Raw genomic sequence first — 27,370 nt, forward strand, 5'->3', positions numbered from 1 at the left:
CTGATGAACACAAATGTTTGGCGAACACAGGCAGCATGTTCTCATGAAGAGTGATATCCAATTACAATCACGCACTCCCAAGTTGGCGACTAGTTTAACAAGAAGTGACAGTTTACTGAGAGCTGTCAATTACAATTAGATGGTGATTCATTGTAATTGTAGTCCTCATTAAGAGATGAGTGTGAAACTCCTTCACAGCTTGTGTTCCTGTTTATGAACTCACTTTTTTAATTGAAAGACATGCATGCCACTTTGTGTGTTTGGGGCCATTTTGCAGACTGTTTTATGTAGGACTGTAAGACATATTTACAAACTCAAAACATTTTTTGACATCCTGAGAATGAGACAACAATTACGCTGCGTTTACGAACAGCTTGGACAAATCCTTCTGATTCTATCTTTAAGCTAAAACTTACCATCAGACAGCTTTTTCTAACAGGAAACTGCTGTTTATGTAAGACAAATATCGCTATCTCCAAACCAACCAAACTCCACAGGTAAAATCTGTGATTTTATCTTGCAGAACATGGGAATGGCTGCTCTACTGCTGCCTTGATCTGTTAGTTAGTTTGTGTTATTGTGTTGTTTTAAGACAATAGCTCGGATTCACCAAAGTCACGCAATAACACAAATTAACAGATCAAGGCAGTGGTAGACCAGCGAGTCCTGTGTTCTGCAAAGTAAAATGACTGACTTTGCTAGTGGAGTCTGGTTGATTGGAGAGAGCGATGCTAGGCTGTAACAGTGGGCAAGGTAAAGTGGTGAAAAATAAATACACTTGCTAAATGTATATTGATTTTTAGGAGGGTTTTCCTACTGACTCTGTCTACATTGCACGCTCATACATATATACATCGTACTCCTGCTGCTTCCCCAAACTGTTGGCAGCCGACCACCATCCACTGTAGGTAATACACTGACTATGGATAAGAACCTCTTACAAACCAACTTCAAATAACCTGAACTTCCCCTTAAAATTAAACTTTGCAACAATGTTGGCAATACACCTTTGAACCAAGCACCCAACCAACTGAGTCTCTCAGCAGCACTGAAACCCAAACTGCAAGGTCAATGAACGTCAAAGTGAAGGAGAATTTTACTCCTGAGGAGGCTCTTATTCATCTCACGGGGGGAAAACATGATTTGTGTTTACTGAGAGCACAACAACATAACATGGCAGTAACCAAGAAATTTCCACACAATAAAGCAGAATATCAAACTACCTGAAGCCATGTTATTCATAATTTGTTTTTCCCTCCACAGTATCTTTCAACTAGCGTTGCCCAGTCATCCAACAACCTACAGTACCCTCTCGAGACCCAGAAGTCTTTTTTCTTTTTACCATTGAGCATGGAGGACAACAGTCATGGAGCTCAGAGAGACATTGTCGGGGGGGGGCGGGCTGCAGAGGAGGGTCAGCAGGCCAGAGGGGAACAGGAGGTGAGAGGAAATATAATAATGATAAACAGATTTCTGGCCACAGCGCCCATCGCCACGTCTCTGGGGTACCTTTCCACCTTGTCATGTCCAAAGACCTTGCATAATATTCAGCAAAGGGACAGAAGACAGCAAAAAATGTGTGTGTGTGTGTTGCATTTCTAATTTATTGGCCCACTGATTTGCTGATGTGTGTGAGGCTGCATGCAGCTCGAAGCACTAGCCTGGAACATCCGGGCCTTGCTTCATTAGGTGCTCATGCCCTTAAGCTGCTGACATTTCCAAACTTGTTCCCGAGTCTTCTAATTGTCGTGAAAAATTGGACACAGCCACCATCACTGAGAAGCTGCGTGGTGGATCTTGATTTGACGTCATTTCTCTTGTGTCTAAGTGTCATTTACCTCACTGCTGCTTGAATGTAGACTGCAAAAAAACTGCTTACATCTGTCCTGAACACAAAAAGTGATGAAGGACAGGAGACTGGACTGGACAATTCATTTTAGTCTTTAGCAACAACAAATAGGTTTGATTTTACTAATTCAAGACAGCTGCACTCTATTTTAAAGTGCACTAATAAGACATAGTAATTTTATATGAAATTAGACAAAAACTAGAGATGATTTGTTCTTTGTTGTTGTTCTTTATTAGGCAGTGCTAGACCCTTTATTAGAAAATAACGAGGGACATTATTAGATTTTCTCATAGTCTAATTTGGGACACATTTAAAAACAACACGTGAACCAAAGCTACTAAGGCCACATTATAGAGGTAGAAGGATGTTTTATCCATGTGGAGGCATCAGTATGGGACCAGCCAAAGAAAGTGTGTCTCAAGTAGCAGATATGTGATTTGTCTTTAGTTTACAGCACAGTTCTGCTGTTATGTGTCCCAAATTACCCTCTAATGAAGGGTCGCATACTGTCTAACGACGAACATATTTCTATATTTTGTAATATGTTTGTTATGTCTTACTAGTGTATTGTAAAATAAAGTGTGACCAAAAACACTAGTACAAAAACACAATGAAATACAAGAGGACTTAATTAAGGTTAACAATACAGTGTTATTTATAGTATCAATGGTATATTGTACATCACATGAGTGTGTAAGATGTCAGAAGTTCAAATACAGCTAAAATAATCAAACTAGTAAACGAAAGCTTTCATTAAATTCTCTAGAACACAGAATCCAACAAAAAGCTGCCATCACCTTCAATATAAACCTACAATAACCGGATTTTGGATTATTTCTAACACACATTCTCTATTTGTCACTCCCACCAACAAACACCTTCACTCATTCGCACTGATACACACGGCGTCCAATCAATTAACAGTGCATGCAAATCCATTCTCACCCACATAATAAATGTCACTGTTAAATGTCAACACAACATTATTACTTTACTGTGGATCACACATCATAGTTTTAGTGTTTCAGCACAAAAATTCAAATTAAATAAATACTGACAAACATTTAAAGGACAGTATTATTTGCTGTAGATTGGAGAATAATAGTCAAGTCAACATCAAACTCCAGTAACAGGTTTGTTACTGTGTTTGTTACAGGCTTTAGTACTTATTTACAATGAATTAACAGTAATTAAAGAGGAGATAAATCATCCTGTTGTGCCTGTAATACTTTCATGTATTTGCTGGCAGCTACAGTATTTTATATGAGAAACCTATTGGCAGTTTTATAATGTAAACATTGCAAGTGCAAAATATTTCACAGCAGTCCCCTGAGGTTATGCGCATTACCAAAAGACCGATTCATATTATCATAGACAAATTAGATTACTGTGACAGCAATCACAAACAATAAAGTAGATGAGTGTATTCGTGATTATTTGAGACAAAGAACATTAGCATTTGTCTCAAAGCACCACTGCACCTCAGTACAGCCTTCATGCACGATTCCACTGTGCACGGCTGCATCATGTTCTGGCTGTGCCGCGGCTGCCAGAACTGATCACGGCCCTTCTAGACAATGCTAGGGATTCTACCAGTTTCTGTTTATGCACAGTCTGTTTTAGATGTCAAACTGCACAGAGGAGATCAAGCCAAGAAAGAAGTCAGACACAGAAACATAGATTTCTTTCAAAGTAAAAGACCCCATGTAGACTACCCATCATAAAAACAAACAAGAAAGAAAATATTTAACTATGAAGCCTTCTTACCCATGGTAGAAGCACAAAAGCAAGGAAAAAAGACCAAATCAACAAAATCGGAGCAATTCAACAAAATCAGGCTCTGAAACACTCCTGGTGGAGCATGAAGCCCTGCGGAGGGCAGATAAACCAAACTGTGTGACGTGCCCAGTGGAATCAATGCATTATAGAGCTGCTAGCATGACTGTAGGCCCCTACTCTTGTTTTCTTGTTTAATGACAAACAGGTATTTGAATTTCAGAATGAATGTTGATTGACCAAATTAATAAGTGACAATGTGAGCATGTTTCCATCCACCTGTTTTTATGAACATTTTCAATGAGCGCATAAAAAAAAAAAAAAAAACGTGAAAGTTAGCAGACTTAACAAATAAACTGTGTTATGCGTGAAGTGACTTTCACTGAAACTTCTGAGACTAAACACGGCAAAGAAAAAAAAACCATAACAGCGATGAGAACACTGTAATTGCCCTAAAACTTTTACATGTAACAAACAGAAATGACATATTTCTGTCATGTTTTCTACAGCATTTTCCACCGTCAAATCACTAACAAATTAAACACCCTTTCAAAGGACCAGTGTGTAGAATTAAGTGGTATTTAGGGGTGAGTTTTCAGATTGTAAACACTTTGCCACACACTTGTGCATGTAGGAGAACCTCACAAAAAAGGGCCATATCTAGAACCGGTGTTTGGTTTGTCCATTTTGGGCTCCCATAGAAATGTTGAGGCCTCCGTGGAAGAGGACCTGCACCCTCTGTAGATATAAACCGCTCATTCTGAGGTAACAAAAACAAAACAAGTCTTATTTTCAGGTGATTATCCACTAATGAAAACATACTTATGAATATTATATTCCATTCTGCCGTGCTCTGCAAATAAACCCGCTGTAAATCTTACAAACTGGACCCTTAAATACATCGTCTTGCTGTGCCATGTACTTCTTCAATGACTGACTGTCACCTGACTGGAGAATAAGCTCCACCACCTGTTTCCTGATTAACGAATAACAGCAGTGGGTGGAAAGGTGCACTAATTCTGCAAATCTGGTTAATATTTGTGCTACAAATGGATGGAAACCTACATAAATATGTCTTTAACATACAGGCTGAATTGGTGTTTCTGTATTCTCAGGACACGGATCTCTTTGGGATCCATTGTTCTCTTTCACCTCAAGCTCAGTCACTTCGGTCGCTGCCTCAGGGATCTGTAACATCTCCACATGGTCCGGGTTCTCCATAGTTTCATGGTTCTGCTCTCTGTCTTTTGCCGTCTGCTCTTTTTTCAGCATGTGGTAGTTGTAGATGTTCATGATGAAGAGAAAGAGCCCGCCGGTGGTGATCACTGAGCCGCACATGAGGAAAAGGTACTTGTAGTCACCAAATATGTCCACCAGTAGCCCTGTGTGGAGAAGTGTGCAAAGAAATTATATTTTAAACCAAGCCCATGTCACTTCTACCCATTTTATGCCACGTACGTTATGCTCCGTCTGTATATACAAAAACACACTTGGACATGTTGCACACAGTGACAAACAGAACACGATACGTCACTGAAGAGCATCTTCATTCAACCACAAATGAAGTTTGAAGGTGAGGAGCAAGACCAGATTTGGCTCGTGTGTGTGTCTGTGCAGGAGAGTGAGAGTGACCACAGGCCAATTTGAGAAGAGCCATGTCGGAAATGACAGAGGGCCATTATACCCTTCCTGGCTCTCCCTGCATCTGTGGGAAGGCAATTTGGACGGCTGCTACCAAAACGAATCAGAAGAGAGGGCCATTCTCGGAGCCATAAATATCAGGGCCAATTCTGCAGAAAAGTGACAAATGTAGTTTAGATCAGATTTAAGCCTCCAGGTTTTCAGAGTCTTAACCGCACTCCGCCCCGACCCCCTCCACCCCCACCCAACCTCCAGACACGGATCGATGGGCGAGCGTTGCTATCTCTCTCTATCTCAGCATGTATGATGGTCTGTCTGTCTGTCCATCTCACTGCATTAAAGTCTCTCCTTTATACCATTTTAGAGCCTGACTGAATCAATGGAAGAGTGATTCAATATCTGGATCATTCTGAGAAAGAATGTGTTCTCTTTATGGTCTTTGAAGTCACCTAAATTAGCAGACAAACTTTCAACAAGTTCGGGAAAGGGAAGGGATATATATTTCTTATTTTTCTCAGCATCATCAATAACAAAAAATATACTTTGTGAACCATTTGTTTATTATCACAATACCACCTTCTGACAGCCTGGCTCAATTTTCTTTCCTCCAACCTTCCAGGAAAACTTTGGGTATATGACAGGCAGGCTCCATTAAAGGAATACTTTGGATTATAGAATATTCTCACTGCTTTACTTTGCCATGAGACAGCCTTTTCTGATGGGAAACCATTGTTATATCTATGGGAAATATTGCTCTCTCCAAACCAACCAAACTCCATTGGTGAAATCAGCCATTTTACCTCACAGAGCACAGAAGTTGCTGGTCTACTGCTTCCTCGATCTGTTAATTTGCATTACTTTGCTGAAACCAAACTATCCTTCTAAAACAGCACTCACACAAAAACACAAACAAACTAACAGATTTGAGGCAGTGGTATGCCAGCAACTCCTGTGTTCTGTGAAGTCAAAAGTATGGATTTTGCCTATGGGGTTTGGTTGGTTTGCTATCCACAGCAATTTATTGCTTAGCTTCCGTGCTGGTACTCCTGTCTGCTTCTCCTAACTGGTGGCATGCTGACTGGCATCTACTGTAGCAATACGCTGACTATCAATGAGTACATCATACAGCCCTACATCATATCATCTGAACTGTCCCTTTAAGGCATTGTTATTGCATAGCCTGTTATAGTATCTAATCAAAATCTATTAAATTAATTGACAGTTTTCTTGGTAGGCCTCTTTAAAAACACTAATTACCATCCTAACGACAAACTATTATGATAATGATGTTTGTGTGTGCGTGTACTGTACTGTACTACACTGCAAGGGGTCACTTTGCATTTGGATCAGTCTGAGCCGTCTCGATGCAGGCTGCATCATCTGATTGATAGCACTCATCTGGCGCGTGTACGCCAATGACCATCACCCTCATTAAGACAGTCCTTGATTGGCTGAGCGGTAATTAAGTCCATCTGGCATAGTCACCTCTTTTTTTTTAATGTATTCACAGCTTAATTATGGCCCAGGTACAGGACTTCAATGACGGGAGTTTGAACTGAGCGTCATTAAACACCCAAAGCAAAAGGCTAATTACACCCACTTACCTCACTTCCTCCTAATTGGATTGACCCGCAGGTTTTGGGGGAGCAGTAACAAGCAGACTAGTTAGGGGAGACATAACGATTGTGCCCTCTGGAGGAGAACGTTAGTCGTGCAGGGAGGCACTTATTTACCCTATTAAATGAGTGCCTCAGAACAGGGTCGCACCAGACAAACTGGGGGGCCTATAAATTTACAGCTCATTAAAACTCAGGTTGGAGGCAAAGCAAAAGTTTGTCAGTGTGCTGACATGTACAGTCGTGCAGCTACAGTACAGCACATCCTCAGTGTGTTTATCTGGGACACTAAACAGGCCTCTAACAGGAAGTTGAAAGTTGACATATTGATTGATGCACTAAATAAGAGCTTTGGCCATTTTGATAGTTTGTTTCTTCTGCGTCTGAAAGTTTTTAAAGCATATCACTTACAGTACTAGCATTATGGCTGAGAAGGTTACTCTGAGCGCTGTTTAACAGATTGAAACTGCATAACACTACTCATTTCACATACTGAGACACACTATGCATATGGTTAATGTAATGGTGAACAAGATTCCTCACCTCATCTGAGTGCAATTTTTTTTTTTTTTTTTACTTTTTTGATTCATGCTATCAAGCTCAGTCATTCCACATAAAAAGTTGCAATTGCCACAGCAACAGGTCAATCATCAGACAGCGAATAAAGACAGTTTTCCTAAATGCTGGATTCAAATCTACAACTGGCCTCCTCAGCTGCATGAGCAGTGTGTGTATGTGTCCATATTAAGAGGTTAGAGCAGCCACACAGCCAGTGTGAGCAGTGCTGCTCACCTAAGTGTCATGCATGGCTGCAGCCACACTTCATCTAGAGCCTATTTTTTTAGTGTGCTATGCATGCAGTGAAAATTATCTATTGCTAGTCTTGCTGACATATCAGCAACATGACATTTTTTGCTACAATTTCAATGTCTTTACCTGTCACAGACATGGAAAAAAAATTGGGTGCAGGGCAGAATTTTTCCAGTGTGCTCTCTCCCCCCCTCACTCCCTCTCTGAGCGAGGGAGGGAAAAACAATCACTGCTTTCTTGTTATGCCTCTTTTCTTCTCTTCAAAACTCTTCTGCAAACTCAGTGTAGAAAGATATTGTGGGCAGTAGCAGCGCAAGTGTAGTTTGGTATAAAGAAAGTTACAAGAAACGGCTCACAAGAAGTTCTGTGGATTATCTTGAGTAACCAGGTCATAATTTCTTGAAAGAGACACTGCTGTTAGGTTTTGTTGAGTTGAGTCAAATTATTATTATTATTATTATTATTATTATTATCATGTTTGCCATTTTGAGCACAACAGACTCAGTGCCATCTACTTTCATCACATTTGAGAGAAGGCAGACTCACACCAAAACAATCTAGATGGATGAATAGCACTACAGGTGAGACGGAAAATATATATTTTTGATTTTGGGGTGAACTGTCCCTTTAAAGGATCAGTGACGATAAAGGCCAGCTTGAATACAATCAACCTTTATTAATCTTTTATTGCAATTAGTACATTTGTGGTTTTCTTTTGTGATTTTGTCTATAAAATGTGACAATGTAATAAATGTCCAGCACAGTTTTCCAGAGACTAAGCTGAGGTCTTCAGATGTCTTGTTTATTCTGACCAACAGCCCAAAAAATAAAGATATTCAATTTACAATGATATAAAAGAGAGAAAAGCAGCAAATTTTTAAAACTGAGTAGCTGTAACTAGGAAATTTCAATTGAAAAATTATCACTTGATTACAGAAATAATTGCTAATAGCACCTGAAAATAAATTTTCCTGATGGCTCCTTTTTTAGGGTCTGTCACTAAGTTCCATTTTTCTGTTTTTACTGAAACAAGAGAAGAGTGTTCTACATTGGGGGGCGAGGAAAATGGCGAGGAAGCAGAAAAGGTAAACAATATCCTTCTGATTACACAGTTACTTAGACCATGAAGGAAACTGTCCAACACTTCAATCTAAAGCCCCGTCAGAGACAGAAGAAAGCTGAAGATCTACTGTAAGTCATCAGATGTGAGGGGGATTTTTCTTCTATTTGTGGACTGATACGCAAAAATAGCTCAGTAATTCAGCTTCAGTAGGTTGTTGCTGTGCAATAAAAATAAATAAAGTGAGTCTGACCCAGTATATGAATCCCCACTAACAACATATATTACAGGAAGCCACTTAATTTATGAATTGATATTGCATTAATTACTCATACGACCCACTGAAGGCTAAATATTTAACCAGAGAGGTTTGTGACAGCCAATTATCTCATCAAGGTGAGAAGATGTCTGGAGCACCTACAAGAACTATGTTGGACTGCACAGAGCTGTTTTCATTACCACAGACTAAAGCTCATTTAGGTATATAAACAGAGTAGCTTTAGGGTTTGTTGTAAATGTTTGACATCACCCAGCTTTCCCTTTTAAACCTGTTACTGAAAGAAATATGCTGTACACTTCATCCATCTGGCACAAGCAGGATTAAGTGATGAAAGGCACAGGTACATGCTACTATATTAAAAAAAAAAAGCGAAAAAAAAAAAAAATTGCTGACTGCCTTCTGCACCCAGAAGGCGCTCACGCTACCCGTGCCACCTTTTTAAACCACTGTCATCACTGGTATATGTATTACATGATCTTTTTATTGTGCTTTAGCAAGTTTATTTACAAGTATATGTATATATTATATTTGTAAAGCTGTACTGAGCTGAATGCTTTCTGAGGATATTATTATATCCATGATCATTTTGAATGTATGTCATTAAATCTATTCAGATATCAAAGTCCCTTTTTTAATTGTATTGTGTTCATAGGGCTGGGCAATAAGGACAAAATCAAACATGCCAAACATGATATCAATATTGCAACAATATTGTAGGGTTAATGGATGAGATTTTTAATAAATAATCATCAGTAATGTGGATATAATGAATAAGTCTGTAAACTGTTAGAACAGTTTAAAAAAATTTCATCACTTTCGTGTAATGCGGCCTTTAAAACCAGGAAAAGACAACAGGCCATATCATGATATAATGATATCCAAAATCTAAGATGTCTGTCTATGATGTCTCATGTCACAATATCAACATCATTTTGATATACTGCCCAGCCATAATCGTTAATAGTTTTTTTTATTATTAAAAAGAAAAAAGTATTTGAGGAAATACCATAAGTACTGTAACAATGTGATAATGCTAGAGGGGTGTGTGAATGTCTGTGTTTGACTGACAGCAGCTGGCAGGCTGCCAGAGTGCCCGTGTCACGCCGTAGAGAATAAGAGACACCGTAAACAAATTTGCACTGTAGCCTACATGTCATGAGCAGAGAGCATGTTGTCAGTGGTGTTGGAGACCGAGGACCACATGGTTCAGTCCGCTCAGTTGCTGACTGAAGCGACACTTGCAGGTATGTTTACATGTGCTGCAGCTGAGCAGCCAATCAGCTGTCTAACCTAATGTCAGTGTGCTTTTTCTGGGTGAATATTTGTTTGGTCAGTCGTTCAACAAGCTGTGGTGCAGGACTAGATGTGTGTTCATGTTTGCAAGTTAGATAAGACAGAGCTTTAAGCAGGAAAGCTCAGTGCGGGTTGTTGTTTAGAGCCTTTGTCTTTTGTGTTACAGTGTCGCTGCTGCTGTGTGGCTCAGTGTGAACTTCTGCTCTGCCAGGGATAGAACTGATGTTACTACTTCATGTAAGATTTGATTGGCTGTATCGCAATAAGGTATTCAGCTTTAAAATATTCAGGACATCAAATGACATATTTTTTCATATGGTGAGGACCATATGTTGGATATGTAAACTGTCACCTAGTATATCAATCACAATGATGATCTGTTTACTACGAGATGCTGTCAGGATGTGTCAGACTCAGATGTTCAGGTTAACAAATGACAGATCAGTTTAGTTTAATGACTAGCTGAACACTCCTTCATTGTCTATAGTTCAGGGTCAAATACATACTATGTTCTAATCACAAGGTTAGTTTAAAAAGCAGCACAGGGCTACAGCTCTGCCTCTTAGTCTGACCTTTAAAAATATTTTGTCTAAGGCTGGAATACAGATTGGGTTTAATACATAAAGATATGCTCTGGCTGCATGATCCAAAGAGCCAGGGCTATCTGAGCTTATGGCCTCATAGCACTTTAAGAGAAACTTTAAGAGCCACTGCCTGAGCACAAACCTTTCAAGCTGGACATAGACTCTACGATTTTAGAAATGCTGTTTAATTCTAACGCTTACTGTACGAGTTAATCGTGTGCAATGTACGGGCAAAGCTCACACTGTGCTGTACGTGTGAAATGGAAAATAATATGTCCCATGGCCCCTGTGGACCATTCTCGCTTTTGACAACTGTCAGTAAAGATTTATTTCAAAGCCACAAGGCAGGTAGAAGTTTGTTTGCTGGCAATAATACAAGGCAGAAACACGCTGCCTTGATCATCTGTAACATCCTGAGTGCTGAAAGCTGTAAAAAAAAAAAAAAAAAGGCACCAACATCGACTTACAAGTGGTGAGGAAGACATGGACAGCATAGCTTGTCCATTCTGCAGAGAAAATTGAAGGTAAGTTTGTTACATTTAACTGCCCATATTTTCCATCCACATGACGTGATGTGTCGTCACGGCAAATTCAGATGCTCTTTTTCCCTGTGTAAAAGCCTGACAGAATTTCTAACATTCAGAAGAACGTCTGATGGCCATTCAGGAGCAGTTGATCAGTCCTCGCTCCCCACATACACTGCATCGCAACGATGCCTGATGAAGCTGAAATTCAGTCCAACTCTAAAATGAGCCTTGTGGCTCAAAAATGGGGTCAGAAGCTCTTTTGGCTGTACAGTATACTGTTGTAGTCAATGTAAAGGATGCACACTTCAGCTTCCTAGCTTTATGTCACATCATTTGTATGGAGACCAAATCCTGCAGCAGACATGTCGTACAAGCCTGAGCAACGAGTACAGCCAACTTCTTTACAGCAGCAAATAACCGTGACCAATTACTACTTTTTTGTGAAGCACTCATGCACCCCAAAACAACCCCACTCACCCATGATAATCCCGTTCTGTCTTACAGTAATGACAGCCTTGCGGGCAACAGAGCTCTGCTGCATCATAATGCACAGCACAGGGCTACAACAGAGATAAACACACGAAGAAAGGAAGGAAGAATTTCTCTTTGCTCTAGTTCAGTTTGCTGTATTGTTTGCAAAAGGGCTTGTTCCAAAATGGCTATTCATTTCTGCTGTAACAGTGGAGTGTGCTTGTATATAAGTGTACATTATTCACTTTCTCTTGGCCCTGCGCTTGCAGAAAGGAGCAGCGTAAAGCAATCTAAAGTGAGCTGAAAGTAAATACTTGTGTCTGTGCTTATTAGTTTCAACAATCCAGATAAGCATGGAAAAGTTACTGAGAGCCTCTGTTCATTCAGTGAGTCAGACTGATGCTGTGACGTCTGTCAGAGGATATTATACAAAAGGAAATTCTGACCAAGCAATCTAATTGGTCAACTACACATTTAGAACATGCTCAAATCAGCTTAACAGCACACTGCTCTAATCAAGGAGGAATGTTGTTATTCGTAAAAATAAATCACAAACCATATCCTTATATTTCCTGCAGCTGTTAAAATAACATTTAGAGAATAATTAATTCAACGTTCTTCATTAGATATAATGTATAATGGTGTTAGATTACTGCTACACCACTCCATTAGGTGCCTGCCTCTTGCTTAAGTTTATGGTCAGTGTGCACAGTTACCTGCAGCAGGTGGTCCCAGCAGCATGGGGAAGCACTCGATGATGGTGACCAGACCAACAGCACTGGGAAAGCGTTGATTTCCCATCAGGTCCATCAGACACTCAAATATCAGGGCGAAAACCATGCCGAAACCCACACCAAAAAATACTGCGTAGACCACCAGGAGGGTGTAGCTCTTCATCAGTGGGCATAGTAAGTGGCACATGCCATTGAACACCATGGCGAAGCTGAAGAAGTACTGGATTCTGGGCCTGATCCACTTGCTGTTGGCGACCAGGCCTGTGCCAGGTCGGACAAACATGTCCACAAAGCCCATAATGGAGAGCAGATATGCTGCGGAGTAGTCCTCTACGCCTTGGCTGATAGCGTAGCTTGACAAGAACACAATGGGCGCATAGGCACCAAAGATGAACATCACGTTTCCAATGAGGTAAATGATGAAACCTCTATCCCTGAAGAAGGAAAAGTCCAAGAACTTCTTAGTGTTCTTCATACAGCTTGTTTTTAGCTTAGCGTTGCTCTTATTTGGCAGTTCCTCCACTTTCTGCTGTGGTGCACGAGAGGATGGCTTACAAGACGACACAACAGGCCTCATCAGGGCCCCGGCAACACAACAATTGAGCATCAGAGCCCCGAGGATAAGGAGACTTCCTCTCCAGCCAAACTTGTCCAGTAAATACTGATTGACAGGGGCCATCAAACAAAGAAAAACCGGACTCCCGGCCATCGCCAGTCCATTGGCTAAAGGACGCTTGGCGAGGAAGTACTTGCTGATGATGGTTAGAGATGCATTGAGGTTCAAGGCGAGTCCACAACCTGTGTGCAGAGAAAAAAAAAAAAAACTCAGTAAGAAAATCTTCCTGAACCTAAACTCCAAAGGGTGCTTGCTAAATTAAATCAAGACTGATTATGCTCAGTGCTCATTTAGGTTCCATCTCATTTCACTTTTGCTGGCTAAAATCTCATTACAGAAAGCTGGAATTATTTCAGAAATAATTTCTCCATTTAAGTAGAAATAAATTAAAGCCTGGGTAATACATTCACTCACTTGCCTTTTTATCCAAAAATTCAATTTAAAGTACCTTATTTTCCATGAAGATGAAGAGCTACAGGTTGGTAGTTAAGGTGCTATATTTTCCCATCTAATGCTAATTTAATTGACTTCTCTGCTTCCATGATAAAACGCTGTGAAAATGGGTTTAGTTTTTTGTGTGCATATTTCAAAGTGAGTCCAAACAGAGGATTACCATATGAAGAAAAGTGTTTCAGTAAAGGGATCGGCAATTTTGACTTTACATATACATTGAAGACAGAAATGAAACACAGTATTGCATTACTCTGAGTTAAAAACAATGTCATTCACAAAAAATGTGGCATTAAATAGTAAAGGTCACATAACAAGTTGCTGCATGCACCGAGTTGGACGCAAAGCATGAAAAAGTGGCATCTTATTGAGCATTTGGCAAATACTTTCTCAATTAGCAAGCCATTAAGGGATACTGAAACAAATTAAATGAGTACAAAAATAGCAAGCTGTTAATGAAGAAAATGGATGAAAGGTGTTGAAGTTGTTGTTAGAGACTGATTTACAGATTCATCTTTAGGTTAACTAGAAGTATGTTAACTTCTGACTGAAAACTCAAACTTAACTCAGTATCTTTACTAGATTAGCTAACCCTTCACTGAGTGTTTATCAATACATTTTATTCAGTCGATCAGCAAAAACAACTCAGCCAACGTGAACACACCTGATTGTCTACAACTTGATGTACCCATGCAGACATCAAGAACTACAGCAACTTTCTGTCCTGAAAACCATTTTTGGGGCTTCGAAGCTTCAGTGAGAATTATCCATGAATATTTGAATCTTCAACAGGATCTATAATACTTTAATCAAACTTGCAATCACTACCTACTCATATACTTAGCTATTATTGTCCATCTCTGCCTTCAAAGTCAACTTGATGAACGAGCAAGTGTTGAGTAGTTGTGAGGGAGTAGGGAGGGTTGAGTTCAAGCCTGTTGTAGCTGTGTGCTCATGGGATTGTATTTGAGCATGGAAAGCAGAAATGCCCCCTCCCAAGGATGTTTTTTTTTCCAGTTGCAAATAGTGTTATCTGCAGTTATGTCACATGCACATGCCTGGTTTTTATGTGCCTGGGTTTCAAGAGTAAACGCCATACAGCAGATCAATTTCTTGCTCTTGATCAGTTGTTTGCCTCTTTTTTTATGCAGACATTGCAATGTCTCCTTCCACTCTTCACCACGGCAAAAGTAAAAGCTTCAAAGCATTTGATCAACCCCTCTGCTTTCCCATCTGTTCCCAAAAACAGTGGCCACAGGCACATTTATAGACGAGAGCATCAGATTCACGTTTCTGGTGAACAGTTTACATTCAAACGTCTTTCAGAGTGGCAAATCTTGGATGAACTGCTGCATAGCACTACAATGCACACCTCTCAGATTTGTTAAGCTTTTCTGATCTCTATCAACATTTTTGTCCATTTTGTCCTCGTCACTGCTAACTCCACTGACAGGACATATAATTCACCCATTTCCAGGCAGATCCTCTGACCGCCCTTGTTAGTGACAGGGACATGCTCCCTCACCGGCTTCCCACCAACAGACACTGTGCATTGTGTTTAGTCAAACACATGACCAATTCAGAGGTACTGCCACCTGGGAATGTCCCATCCTGAAGAAATGCCCCATCCCATTGCACTGTCACTCCAACACTGCAAAGCTAACAAGTGTTTCCATTTCAATGGCTATTGTCACTATTGCTTTTTTCTCTAACAGCTTAACAGTGTACAACTTTAACATCCATCCTCGTCCTTCTAGATCTTGAAAATCCAATGTGCAGACCTCGGGGGATCATATCAATCCACAACTGCTTTTCTGCAGTCATGTACATAACAATAAAGCTGACTTGAATTGTTCATGCCTGCTCCCCAAAAAGATGCAGAGGGACAATAAAGAAAGGCAATCAATTAAACTCTTGGCCAGGAGCTGTATATACAAGGCTTAGTACTTACTAAAAGCTACTCACTGAGTCAGCTAAATGGTTATCTTTTAGCCCATGTGTGCATGCATGTGTGTAAGCATATGTCTGCATGTCTGCCAGGTGAAGCTGCCTGATGCCTATGTGTCAGTGTGCCAGGGCACAGGGGAGCAGAGCAGGGCACACTCATGCCCCTGGGCACCACACATGGCCCAGCCACTTGCTGGGCCTATTAATCCTTCACAGCAGTCCTTGGCAGGGTAATGAGCCTCGCAGGGTGGCAGGGAGCCCCCATGTGACGACCATGATGGGAGCCTACGGGAGAGTACAGAGGGCCACGGAAGACCACGCTCTCTGGGATCAGGGACGGATCTGTGTTAATTACCGTCCTGGTCCTGGTCCCCTTGGTGCTCTAACTGCACCCCAGGAAGTGGAGCAGATGCCCTGGGCCCCAACCAAACAGCACGATGGCTAAGTTAAGGGAAGCAGATCTGGCAACCCAGAGATTCTGAAGGGATGTGAAAAGATCCAGACTTTCCCTAAACCAGAGGGACTTAACCAGGGCTGATGGGAATGGTAAGTCAAAAGGTAAACAAGTCTGGGATCCATATCACGAAATTAATTAGCTTATTTACATGACAGCAACCACACAAATACTTTGTCTTAGTTTTTCATTGTGATCAACTAGCTGTGTAAGGATTCTCTTGGCTGGTATGTAAGTAATCAGGTAACAATATTGTAAAGAAAAGAGTACGTAAAAAAAAAAACATCCAAGCACTTTACCTCCAATGATGCCGATGCAAAGGTAGAGGTAAATGATGGAGTTCCCAAAAGAAGCGATTACCATAGAGACCCCACACATCAGTCCACCCATGATGACTATTGGCCGGCTTCCAAAGCGACTGACCAACACACTGCTCACTGGTCCTGCAAAGAGAAGGAAGAAGACAAAGAAAGAGATGAAGGGAGCAGTTCAGAATGACCATGTGTTACTTCCATAGACAGTAGAGTGTTACCAGGTCTGAAAAGTGAAGCCAATGCAGAGACGCCTTAAACCTCCATATTTTCTAAAGGTCAGTAGGGGGTCATTCTGGTGGTTGCAAAAGTAAGTCTGATTGTATGAAGTCTTATGAGAAAATGGCCCTACTACTCACTTGATTTATGGCCACAGTAAACATTCTCCTAAAAAGTTTATGGTCTCAATTGCTAGTTTCAAGTCCTCTTCAATACAGTATGATGCTCATTTTGTAAATTCTGGTAAAACAGACAATAAAGCATGAAAGTTATTACCGTATTGGCCCGAATATAAGACGGCCCTGATTATAAGACGACCCCCTCTTTTTCAAGACTCAAGTTTGAAAAAAGACTTTTTGAACACCAAATTAATTTTTATACAGAAAATTTTTCCTTACGTTGATTACATAGCGCTGAAAAGACAACAGCTTCTCTCCAAAGTCAGAGGGCAGGCGCTGGGCTAGACTTGTTCTGCGTCGCAGCGTTAGTCCGTTACGCCGCATCATTCTTTTACACCAGCCGAGGCTAGCTTTGAAGTCAGCGGTGGGTATGTTTAGCTCTTTGGCTATTTCCACGGCCTTGAGCTGAATGACAGCTCTGCTGATGGGCATCCCGTCCTTTCGTTTCTCGTCCACGTACGCGCACACCCTCCTGTCAAGTTCTTGGAAGCGGCCGCTCTGAGGACCATGGAAAGCTTTTCTCTGACTGTGAGCATTTTTTAGGTGATCTTTTTGAGCTCTCCATCTCCGTACATTACACTCTGTGACACCATATTTCACAGCCGCTTTGCAATTGTTTGAAGACTCTGCCTCATTTATCACCATCATCTTGAAGTTTACATCATAACTTCTCCTCAGCTGCCGGTTAACCTGGCCGATCTTCGACCCACTTTTCTCCCGATTGTCGCTACGTTTCTCCATTTTCTGTTATCTCTTCTATTATTTTCTTCTCTTTTCTTTCTTACCGCTATTTTTTATTTTTCTTCTTCGTGACACGGGTTCGCTTTGGCCTGGGGAGTCAAGTTCAGCATTCTGGCGCCATCTAGCGTCGTGAATGGGTATAATGTCCAGACCCCGAATATAAGACGACCCCCACTTTTTCAGTCTTATTTCAATGCAAAAAACACCGTCTTATATTCGGGCCAATACGGTAGTAAGTCCAGGGCTCACAAAACTCAGATTTAACTGTATAACTAGGCAGGGATGATCAAATATTACTACATTGCCCATTTCTGACTTAAAATGTTTTTGGAAATATATTTTAGTGTACTGTGTAGCTGTAATACAAGAAAGGCATTATTTCAAACTGAACAGATGAGCCAAAACCAAGCAGCACCTCGCAGTCGTGGTATGCCACCTTCCAGCTTCATGCTCTTGTTGGAACTGCACATGCTCTGGTTGCAAAAACACAAGACGGTGACCCCATAATACCAAACTTGAGCCTTCAAAATGGTAATCCACAAAGCAGTGGTGGCTCTGTCCACTTATTCTACTCTCTGTGGTTACTTATCAATTTAAACAGTTAGTAGTTACTTGGTAACTAACTTATCTACTGCTAATGTTCGACGGTACAACAACAGCCCCAGTTCTCACTCTATGTCTAAACCAAGGACAAAGGAATATAGAGGGTGATGGACCACCTCCACACATTTGCGTCCACTGCAAAGCAACTTGGCGACTCATTATACTCTACCCTGATAATGTCAAATACTGCACTCAGTGATCAATCAACAATTAAACAGCCTTTTATATGCTGTCACTCTTCCCTTCATTCATAACCTTGCCTGAAAGAGTGACATTGCACCAACAGTCCTTCTGCAGCATGCCATGATGAAAACTTGTTCCTTCTCCCCACTATAAAGAGCAATCGTCTGAATGTATATTTATTTTACTAATTCTATATAGAAAAACTGTGAGAGCATCAATCAAGTTAATATATGGGCAGCCGTGATTACTAAAACATGCAGCAGCTTTTCAAGACAGTGGTGGGAGCAGCCTCTGTGTGGATGGTGATAATTGAAAACAGCCCAGCGAGCAGTAAGAGGATTACATGTTTGGCAAACACCTACTGTCTTTAAGAGCATGTTAACCATGGCTGATGATAAATAATTCCTCAATGAATGAGAAAAAACAGAACTAAGAGGTAAAGTCTGTTGTCTTTAATTGAATCTGTGTGAACGAAAATACTGTATGTTCTCAATTCCTCCGAAATTTTCGTATGTTTGGCTGTTACAACCAGCCACAAAAGATTTGTAAGACTACTTTCATTATATAATTCTCCTAATTAAATGTTTTTACCACCTCCATATGTGGGTTGTACTCTACTGATGCCAACACATTTTTTACATTCATTATCCATAATTATGGAATCTAAAGATGTTTTTCTAAAAACAACCTAGAAAACGATTAATGCAGTACCTGTCAGTTGTTGGCAGAGCTCTACAGCAGGCTGACCATCACATACATATTTAACATAATTATGGCTGTATAAAGTTGATATGGCAAACGTGTCAGCAAACACTTGCATATTTACACACCCAGCAACATCAGTATTCATTTGAAGCCATATTTCTGTCTGCCCAACAAATGTACAATAAGTCAAATACAGACTCTTCTTTTAACTCTGTTTTGGTTTCCACCAACTCCTGAGAAATATAGCCCTGTCTTTGAGCACTAAATTCTCACCAGCAACTCGTAATGTTGTCTGTGTGTCAGCTGGTGTTAGACAGGTAGTGTAGACTGGGTTTATCATGGTTGATAAAAATTAAGACACTGATAGAAGTAAAACTGCAAGCTATAAAACCAAAATAAATGAGGTAAAAGATTCTAAAACTGAGTCTGATAATAATTCTTGAGGGTTTATCATAATAAGCAAGCAATTTATGTAAAAACAAACAATTATTAGCACAGCTTTAACAAGCTGCCAGCTTTCAGTACTTGATGTTATTAACACAGTTTGGTTGGTACTGGAGAATTACAGTGATTTGATTCCCAGGTCGAAGACTGATATCAATACAGGGATTAAGTATCAAGCCTGCAGTTTGTCAAACAAACACAGGAGACAATAGATAAAGCTCACAGGCATCTGTATATCTTAAAGCTTCTGCAGTGCATTATAATACACTGGAGTCTGTCAGTATGTCACTGCCTATAAGCTAATACTGATGCTATCAGGCTCCACTGCAAAGACACCAACTGGTGTTCTTTATAAACAAATACTTTAGTTTCAAGATACAGCACTGCAAATAACATTTAATTTCATTGCAAATTAATCTGCTAATTATTTTCTCAGCTAATCAATTAATCATTTGATTTACAAAATATCACAATAATAGTGAGAAATCACACATTTTCAGTCACTCTTTTCTTAAGCCCAATGTGACATCTTTAAATGTCTGACTTGTGTACAGTCCCTAACCCAAAGATATTCAGTTTCTAATAACATAATATATAGAAAAAAGTAAATCCTCACTATTTAAAGACTAGAGCTAGAACGTAGTGGACGTTTTTACCTGCAAAAGTCGTTAAATGAATACTCGATCAATCGCCAATCGGCAATATAGTTTTGGTTAATTAATCAACTAATTGTTTCAGCTCTACATAATGGAGTTTTGAGAAGATAATAAAGCACCACAAAACTTTTTCTGACACTTATTTCTGTCTGACTAATATATTCCTTTAAAAATGTTTGTCATTTTCTCAAATCCTATGTCATGAATTGTACACTAAAAACATGTATTAATTCTTATGCATATGCATGCATGTAAAAACTGTAAAAATTAATCACCATCCAGTCACTCACAATAGTTTTAGTTAATCTTTCATCTTTCTCACTCCATTCAGAGCTGAAATATCAAAGGTATGTACTGTACCACTGTAACTACAGTACATGAAATAAAAATATCCATGCCGCTGTTTATACAGTTAACCAGGTGCCTGCGGGGGTCAAAGATAGATCATCTTTCTCTCTGTAGCTATGTCACAATAGGGCATCTCCCGCACCACCACCATTTCTACTTCCATTATAACTTTATCATTCGGACTCCTTGAGTCAGAGGTTCTCTGAAAAGGCTGTCACGTCTCTCCCAGGGGGACCTAGTGTCAGACCCCAGAGTGCTGAACCTTCCTCTGATATATTCCCCCTGTCTCTCTCCTCCACTGGGTGACATTGCTGAAGCCTTGCCAAGGACAATATGATAAAGCCCTGTGCCTGAGCTACAGTGGAGGGGAATATTTCACCAGTTAGGCCTCTCTGAGTTGACCACAGGTGAGTTGCACACCGGTCTGTCCTGTAACCTTGAAAACACTACTGATAAATTCACATAAGGCCTCAACAGGACTTTTATTTTGTCTTATTTTGTCATATTTAGGGCCATCTAACACACTCCAAATCCCTGTAGTGTGAAACAAGACCAAACACACTTTGTGGAAAAGTCGATTCAGATCTTTTTTTTTTTTTTTTGAGGGCAGTGATGTAGCATGTGTATCCACGTGACATAAGCTCAGGTACAATTGTTTTGATGGGTCCTCACCCCAAATGCAGATCACCCATCCATCACCAAAACTAATTCTGCTAAAATTAGGGTTTCAGTGTTGTCATAAAAATTCAACTGCTGAACCATCAATAGTATTTTATACCTGCATGTTATTTTGGTAGAAGATTAGCGGTAGGGATGGCTTGATAACACTTTTTCTGTGTCATTACTGATAATGAAAACTTTAGTATCTACCAATACGATACCAATCCAATACTATCATTTTTCCCCTCTTAAACAACTAACCTGTTAAAATGTATTTGTATGGAGGCACTTTGTTTAATGTAGCCATCTAAAAACATGCTAAATCTGTGTAATGTGCTTCTCCATGAAGAAAAACGCACAGCCAACATGTCCCAATTACACAATACAGCTGCTTATTTTTATTTAAATGTTTTCACACGCACAACTTCTCGCAGAATTTCTGATTGGTCAGCATCAGTGAAACATTCGAAATGAAATAAAGTGCACAAAGTTATTTTTCTTTTTTCTTCCTTAAGCTTTAAACTGCACACATTCGAGGTGTCTCCTTTAGAGGAACGACTTGCTGTTCTCCAGGCTGATGCTGCAGCATTTGTAACTCCGGGGGCAAATTCTTTTGCACTGGAAGTCAGGGACACCTCAGTTGTTAAACTCTGTGCTGGGGAAGTTCTCTCCATGATCCCATCACAGAAGTTGAGATACAATCGAAAGAGCTCCGAGGACAGATATATTCAGACCTGGGCCCCCGTTATAGAATTTGTTGGAGGTATGCCCTTCACTTCAGTCAACAGAATTTAATGATGCATGATGTTATGCAATGTTCCTATCAGGAACTGTGTACAAAGTAACTCTATGCATTTTACTGCTATACTTCTATAGTACATCTGGCAACACATCCCCATTTAAAGGTCTTCTGCACTTATTGGAAATCAAACCCAGGTCTCCTTCATTTCCAATAGAAATTCTGTCACTAATCTACTAATACCGTGCTGCGGCTGCAACAGAGAAATGGATTCAGACAATTAAGCTCATGACTGGCGAGATGTCATGTAGATCCAGCCAATCAGAGCCTCCAACTGTTTTCACATATGTTTGATATCTGTCAACAGGTCGTCACAGATCTTTTCTAGCGATTGCAAGCTGGGGGAAACACAAAAGCAGAGAGGACACAGACAGAAACTAAAAAAGCTTAACTTGTTTAGTGGCAACTATGAAGTATGTGAACTAAGCAGAAAAACACCATTCCATTAATATGAACTAAATGTGACCTGATCCTTTGAAATTTCTAACCCCAACTCCGAGATGAATGGCAATAGGATGTTTTTTTTTGGTTCCGTAGTTGTACAACCGAAAGTGTGACAAGCATTTGAAGTCACTCTTAACATGATTGTGTACACTGTGACATTGCAGTGAGTTGCAGCAAAAGTTGAGCCAGGCACATTTTTTTAGCTGGAGCCCCCTTTACTGCCACCCATACTCCTGTGGCAAATGAATCCTATTCAAATGAATGAAGAGGCTGTGTTTCTTCAAGCGCCGCTGTTGTCCTTCTGAACACAGCCTGAAGGCGTCACAAGACTTATCGGGTCACGAGATTATTAACGATTCTTAAGGGCATTTAAGAAGATGAAAAAATCTGGCCCTAAAGAGAAACTACAAAGAAAAAAAAGGGAAATCTTCTGGTATCAGACCATGTGTTCATCTTGGCAAAACTCTTTCTTCAGGATCTTAGATCATTTTACATTTAAACCTGAATGCTGATGAATGAAAAGGCAAAACTACTCACAAATGAGTCAGAATAAACAGTGTCAGTGGGTGAATGGGGTAATTTAAGTCAGGTGAGTAATACATGCTAACATCACTCCTCTTATTAGGCAGCCTAAGACTGTTTCAGTGGGTGCAGTAACTCATGTGAACTCCATTTATTAATTATCTATCTGGCCCAAATGAGGATGCAGAACAACAGTTCTTTTCTTTGTAGAGGAGACATATGCCAAACCACTTTTTTCCCCATTTACTATAAAACAGGAATTGACTTTTGGCCATGATGCCAACTGATGACCTGCAGTCAGTTGGCTGTTAGCTTTAGTTTTTTGTGTTGTGTTTAAGTGCAACTTTTAACAGAAGATGTGAGGCGATTAAAAGAGCGTTTGATCAGGAGACCGTTACCAGTGCTAGTTCTTGGAGGTGAACATGGTGTGTCAGAGCCCTCAGGGAACAAAATACAATCCAAGAAACAGAGAGCAGAAAAAAACAGCTCAGTCTGGTTAACCTGCAGGCTGTTATATGTGGGCAGATATAAATGTATTCTCTAGTCGTCTAAAGAATATTGATTTGAAAGTGCTGACAACAGAACCTGTGATGGCCTGAGGGGATGTGACCTTAAATAGCTCTGCTGCAACTCTGGACATAAAGTTATTGTATTTATGGCAACCAGGTGGTTTATTCATACAGCATATATCTGCTGACATTAGCTTCTTAGTTAAATCAGTGCATATGTGGGCTGAGAGGTAACAAGAAATTGTGATACGGCAATGTCAAACATACAACTGAGGCAGTGGTACCATTACATAGTTTGTCCACCAGAGAGAACTGTTTTCAACTGTAAAATGTCCCATTCAGGACATATCTCTGTCCCAACTGTTTAAATAAATATTTTGATGTAAGCAACTTGCACATATGTAGTGTAAATGCATATTATTTTTGGTGATTTTTTTCTTTTTTCTTTCCCATGAAGTATAAAAACATAAAATCACATTTTAAAAAATTATTGTCTGTGAACACAATAGCCTTTTTCATTATTTTTTCCACAACTTTACACATATTTCGAACTGTGCTCACCACAAGCAGACACATTTACCATGAATTGTAATGAACGGCATACTGCTGTATCAGGAAATGCAGTAAGCAGTAATTGCTGAGTGAAATGTATAGTAAACCAGATTCTCATTTGAGTTTTCTTTTGGCAAAAGGCAAATGATTTCTTAAGGAGACCCTGTGGAGTTTTCTTTTAAACAAACAAAATTTACGGTTATTTTCAGTGTTACTCATCAAAATGCAAAGTGTGCTGAGCACTTTTCCTTCCTCAAAAAGTATTGCCAAAGTGAATTTTGATACTGATTCTTTTTTTTTTTTTTTTTTTTTAGAAAAAAAGCATTTTAAATCTGGAATTGTTTACATCCATGTTTGCTAGATTGCAATCATCCTCTTCTCTGTCTTTGCTGGTGTACTGCAGCATAGCTACACGTTGATCAAAGGAATAGTGTGATACCATTTCAGCATATGTGTACCACATCACTCATGTGCATGTGTCCTTGCGCATGCGTAAGAGATAAACAAAAGAGGGATCTACTCATAGAAAAAAACAGCTCCATAGTGCTCGAGGTCTAAAACTCCTCAGTGAACCTTTAGGTTCTGCTTGAACATAAAAGAGCTTCACTGGTGAGGGAACTGTGAACTGCAGTGCATCTAAACTTGACCTTCATCTGATCTGCATATATCTGGATACAAGACACTGTGTCTGAACAGGGCCTCAAATAAAAATCATGCATCTATATTCCAGACATCCTGGAGGAGGGAGTTTGACGGAGAGACATGATCCAAGACTAAATTTTTCTGTTGTCAAATTACTATTTCCATGGTCAGTAATTACGTTACAGTACTAACACTCAATATAATCACCATCATGAAAATAAAAGACTACAGCTGTGAAGCATTTCTATAATGTACAAAGAATATTACCAGTAGCAGTATACACAATCTGAGAACAAAGACAACATGAGGGCCACCTTTTTATGATAGTATAAAGCAAGTGATCTGTGAAGATCCGACACTGCTAATTTGTTGACAGGGATGCAACTGATAATAGTGATTATTCTTCCATATGGTCTCTCAGACTGATGCAACGGATACTGATTGAATCAACTCACCACCTGCGTACATGGCAGCCAGCATGATAGAGGAGATCAATGCAATTTCACTGAAGCTGGTCCCCAAGTCCGCTTGGATGTCTTTGAAGAAAATGGAGAGCACTTTGGGTGTGGAGTAAGCAAATCCAATGGAAATGTGGGCCCCAATCACCACCATCCAGCCCCAGCCACCATCCAGTGGTTTGTGGCCCGACTCAGCTGCTGGAGCACGGGACATTTTCCTGTTCAGTAGAGAACATACAAGACATTGTCATATCAAGTATATCAAGTATATATTGTATCAGTATAGTGTTTCAATGTTAAGTAGATATTAAAAATCACATTCATACATGATTTAAGACATACAATAGTCTACTTGGACCAATAAAGTGTGTCTGATGTTTTCTTCTGCAAAAAAATATGATTTACACATTAAAATCCCTAAAACGGCATCCACACCTTTTACTGCATTAAAAATTACAAAATCTAACTATACAAGTTTTGTAGGAAAACAGACGACACATATCAAGATATAACAATATCCAAATTCAAGATATCTAGTCTCATATCACGAAAGCTATTAGGAGTGTCCCGATCCGATATTGATATCGGATATCGGTCTGATATCAGCCAAAAAACGAGTATTGGATTTTATTGGAGTGCATCTAAAATCTCTGATATAAGCGCTCAGATAATTTTAGTCCATTTTCCGCTCCAGCACTTCTATCCATAGGTGACTCTGGTTGCTGACTATTGTTCTCTGTTTGAGTAACATCACTTGATCAAGCCTTTTCTAACATTCCACACTACAAAATAAGTAATATAAATATGTATGATTCGTGCTGATATCGTGTCGGATCAATATCGGTATCGGCCAATAGTCAAGACTGCAATATCGGTATCATATCGGAAGTGAAAAAGTTGTATTGGGACATCCCTAAAAGCTATAATATCCATATATTACCTGGCCCCGGCTGACAGTTTTACTTAAACTTTAATATCTGATCTATGAACTTTTTGTCAGTAAATGAGTGGACAGATTTAAAAAAAAAACAGACTATTAGTCAATGGACTAACACAAGATGACAACTGAATCAGAGTTTTACTGTTATCTGAAGTTGTGAAAGCTTTGTTTGCACAAGTCATGTTTGTAAACACAATAGTAACTGACCTGGCAATAACAATGAGTAACACAAAATGCTGATACATCATTAAATCAGGCTCTTTGGTTACACAGCTACTGGACATACAAGAAATCTATATGGTCATAAGTTTCTCACTGGGTTATTGTTTAAAATCTACCGTGAACACGGTGACAGCACGTGGCAGTGTGAACGATTAAGGCTCACCGTTGACAAAAGTGTAACAGATGTTTTGTTAATGGAGTATAAACAAGTGAACTTTCTGTAGGTTATGTGATGAGCAGCCAGCCACGGAGGAGGCATCTGTTATGTCATCATCTATCTGCCTCCATTCAAACTACGCTTACAACTGTTTACTGAATCCTAACTGTGGCTTTTCCCCCAAAATTAGTCCACAACCGTCCAGCTGTTACGGTCCTACGGTGTCAAATTACCACCCCGCTTTGAATGAATGAACGAAAGAAAGAAAGAAAGAAAGAAAGAAAAGAAGTCGGGCTTAGCACGTGGACAGTGATCGATAACAATGATGCAACCAATGATACACTCTAACTGTTAAACCTGTAACTTTCAAGCCATAACACACAGATAAGATACTGTTTTCGATAGTGGAAGTAGTCTTACCTTTATTAGGCGCCTCTCAGCCTCTTTGTCTCTAGGGAGTTAGCGACAAACTTTCAGCCGCTCCTCTCTATTTGACGTGTGGTCACGTGTCACGCAGGCGACCTCGGGGCTTCCTCGAGGTTTTCAGTAACAGTGTGTTAGCTCTGTCTTCTCTGATCAGCCCACATACTGCTGTCTGCGGCAGTCTGACACTGATACATCATCCTGCTTTAAAGTCAGTTAACAGGGGTTTTTTACTGTCGTTTTCATCCAGTGTATGGCAGGAATCTCCCGTTTCAAGTACGGTGGCCCACCGGGCCTGATGACACCCCACCAGGCATAAGCATCAGGAAAGTTTATTCTGGGGGAATTTGTTTTTAAGATGTTGATGAAAACACAGCCTTGGATTGTGGTGCTCAAAGGGCCAGAAAAAAAAAAAACCCACCAGTTTCTCACTCCAGACACTAAAAAGAAACTGGTACAATGAAAGCAGCTCCTAAATGACACTGAAATGATTTCTGAAAAGAAACATGGGGTACGATTTTTTAAATTAAGCACCATAAGCTGAG

The 27,370-nt window shown here is 39.9% G+C and overlaps 1 protein-coding gene across 1 annotated transcript; it reads right to left on the reverse strand.

Annotated features, from left to right (window-relative positions):
- Positions 1 to 4,255: 4,255 nt before the first annotated feature.
- On the reverse strand, positions 4,256 to 27,043 carry LOC146331296 (monocarboxylate transporter 2-like). The gene is made up of 5 exons (XM_084729282.1): positions 26,823 to 27,043; positions 25,081 to 25,301; positions 16,408 to 16,551; positions 12,624 to 13,439; positions 4,256 to 5,007 (listed from the first exon to the last, which is right to left on the reverse strand). The coding sequence occupies exons 2-5, from the start codon at positions 25,295 to 25,297 to the stop codon at positions 4,703 to 4,705; spliced, it is 1,482 nt and encodes a 493-aa protein (XP_084585408.1). The 5' UTR covers positions 25,298 to 25,301; positions 26,823 to 27,043; the 3' UTR covers positions 4,256 to 4,702.
- Between the last annotated feature and the right edge of the window lie 327 nt (positions 27,044 to 27,370).

The sequence above is a fragment of the Lutjanus erythropterus genome, chromosome 2 (assembly GCF_056507025.1).
Source record: "Lutjanus erythropterus isolate fLutEry1 chromosome 2, fLutEry1.hap2, whole genome shotgun sequence".
Classification (NCBI taxonomy): domain Eukaryota; kingdom Metazoa; phylum Chordata; class Actinopteri; order Lutjaniformes; family Lutjanidae; genus Lutjanus; species Lutjanus erythropterus.